The sequence below is a fragment of the Austrofundulus limnaeus genome, unplaced genomic scaffold (genome assembly GCF_001266775.1).
Source record: "Austrofundulus limnaeus strain Quisiro unplaced genomic scaffold, Austrofundulus_limnaeus-1.0 Scaffold2, whole genome shotgun sequence".
NCBI lineage: Eukaryota > Metazoa > Chordata > Actinopteri > Cyprinodontiformes > Rivulidae > Austrofundulus > Austrofundulus limnaeus.
Genome location: NW_013952404.1, coordinates 6854352 through 6856914, shown reverse-complemented (window position 1 = coordinate 6856914; position 2563 = coordinate 6854352). Strand labels below are relative to the sequence as shown.

General features: G+C 37.1%; 1 protein-coding gene across 1 annotated transcript in view; it reads right to left on the bottom strand.

Annotated features, from left to right (window-relative positions):
• LOC106521117 (ankyrin repeat and SOCS box protein 2) overlaps window positions 1–1283 on the bottom strand; it is an 8177-nt gene extending 6894 nt beyond the window's left edge. The window contains exons 1-2 of the mRNA XM_014013547.1: window positions 1217–1283; window positions 646–857 (exon numbers count right to left, since the gene is read on the bottom strand). Coding sequence (XP_013869001.1) covers window positions 646–767 — 122 coding nt within the window. The 5' untranslated portion in view covers window positions 768–857; window positions 1217–1283. The remainder of the gene's footprint in view (window positions 1–645; window positions 858–1216) is intronic.
• Between the last annotated feature and the right edge of the window lie 1280 nt (window positions 1284–2563).

The following is a 2563-nucleotide window of genomic DNA, read 5'->3' as shown; positions in this document are numbered from 1 at the left end:
CACACACACACACACACACACACACACACACACACACACACACACACTGGTTATCTAGTATATTTTGAATATTTTGCGGGGTGTGAAACACCTCATTTCCATTTAAAGAGACAGTATCAACGTGAGTTGCTCTCAGACGCCCCTCAGAACAGGGTTGACAGAGGGGCTTGTGGAGTTACAATAAGGAGGATTTCAGACCAAAGCATGGCAGTTCCACTATATAAACTGCAACTGAATGAAAAAGAATGACTTAAAAGCTTTAAGAGACACCAAAAGTAAGCATGTTAACATTAGGTTTTTATTGAGCTTTGTCTAGAATATGTGTTATATTTTAATGTAAATTAAATAACACGCACTACTGGCTCTACACTGCTCATACTTAGTTTTATTTATGATCATACAGCTTTACACAATATCAGTTCCCCACTGAAACACATGTTCCTTCAGATACAAAAAGGGCTACAGCTCAACTCTGGTACTTTTGACAGGAAGTGACTGCAGCTCATTCAAATTAAAGCCACCTGCACACATTTTATTGGAGCTGCAGATTATTTTTTGTTGTTGTTTTTAGACATGTAGCATTTTGTTTGACATTCGTAATCCTCGTAAAGCAAAAGCATCTTATTAAAAATATGTTTTCCTCACCTGTAAAAGTTTGCTGTGCTGCTTGGTGAGATGCACAGAGCCTGGGAGCAGGAAGACAGTCTGCGTGTGAAGTCGCTGTTCAGTCTGTGGTAGAGGAACCTGGATCTGCTGATGGYGGTCATTGTGCCAGGAGAACTGTTGTCGAGCTGGAGAGCAGATGACGAGTCTGAGGTCTTCTTTTAAAAGCAAGYGACAACGATGCAGAGGAAAATCTGAAAACAGGCGTTAGAGCGTGAGGTCATAATATATGCCCGTATAGTGAGAGCAAACTCATTTGCAGGYGATTAAATCTGTGCTGGCAGAAATCAGAGAGCAGCAGCAGCTCAGGCAGTGAGGATGGGATACCTTTTAAGGGCATGTTTAACTGTGTTTGGTTCTMCTCTGCTGCTCTTGGGTCAGTGTTGATAGTGTTACAACAAGTGTGAAGCACAGAGACATTACAACAAAACACAACTGAGATTCCCATTTTATAAACTCACTGATGGAGGACATAATAAACATCATCATGTATTTAAATAAACACATCAAGACACAGGAGCTTCTTTCTGAACTAGAAAAGCACAAGACTTACTACAATGGAGTAGTCTTCATCTTCCTTTTTTATTACAGCTGCTCCACAAAGCTGCTCATACCTGAATGACTTCAAAACACAGGTGATGAGTYAAACGATAGGAAGGAAACTGCAGTGTGCAATATTCCTTTCACAATCACTTCATTAGAAGTGTTTGTGAAAAATACTTCCTGAATGTGAACTGGAAGTTTACAGCAGGAGGTAGTAGAGTAGATGGAGCAGAACCAAGACACGTTTCTGAAAAGAATSGCAGGCTACAATAAATTCACCCAGCAGGATAAAATAAAGGGTTTGAAGCCACATATTATCCCCTAAGCAGCTCAAATGAAAAAAACAACAACAACAAAAAACAAATTAATAGCAGAATAACTCCATGTTTTATTTGTATCAGAAACTGCTCACAAAGAGAACAAACCAGATTTGCAGGTTGAGTCACATTTKTCATTAACTGCTTTTGGAAGAAAACACATTTGTCATGAAATCAGACAGACATAATGAAAAATCACTAATCATTTATTGTTCAGCCATAKATCCCCAAAGATGTGAAAAATCTGTCTTTGCTCAGGTGTTTGTTACAGTCACAGCACTACAGTTGTTTGTTTTTTTTTGTATTCTTTTTATTTGGAATTCTTGAATGTTTTAAATGTCAGTGTGTTAGGCAGATTAAAATACCCATTCATGTGGAAAATAATAAATAAATAAATATATCTAAAACTTATTTAAATTTCATCACAAAACCTCAAAAACAGACAGACAGATAGATAGATAGATAGATAGATGGATGGATGGATGGATGGATGGATGGGGTCCATCCGAATGAGGAAAAGGAAATCTCAAGCGAATGCTCTGTTTAGTGCTGTCCAGCAAGTTTTGACAGTGTTTTAGGACTTCACATGGCTTGAAAAAATTTGAGATTTTATTTTTTTAATGAATTTTCATCTTTGGTTGAAACATTTTGACTCCTGCCTAAAAGAAAATCAAAGTTTAGGGAAAAAGTTGACTAAGATTTTAAGGGGACATTAATGTAAAAGGGTAAACATGGCAAGGATTAACCTACAATCACCTTTTAATAAAATCAGAAGAAATCATTTTTATTGTCACAGTAACAATTTTATATGAGACCGAGAGAGGAATAATAAGGAAAACGTATTATCTTTAAGGATCCACATGTTGACATGTACTTCCCATTCCTTTCTTCATTTTTTCACATCTATTTACCTAAATCTGTTATTTCAATTAGCTGTTTCCTCCTCACCATTCTCTTTCATTGAGATATTTGTTCACTAGATATGTATTTGACCAGCAGAGGTCTTTGACACCTCACAGTGTTGCGTTCATGGTGACAAG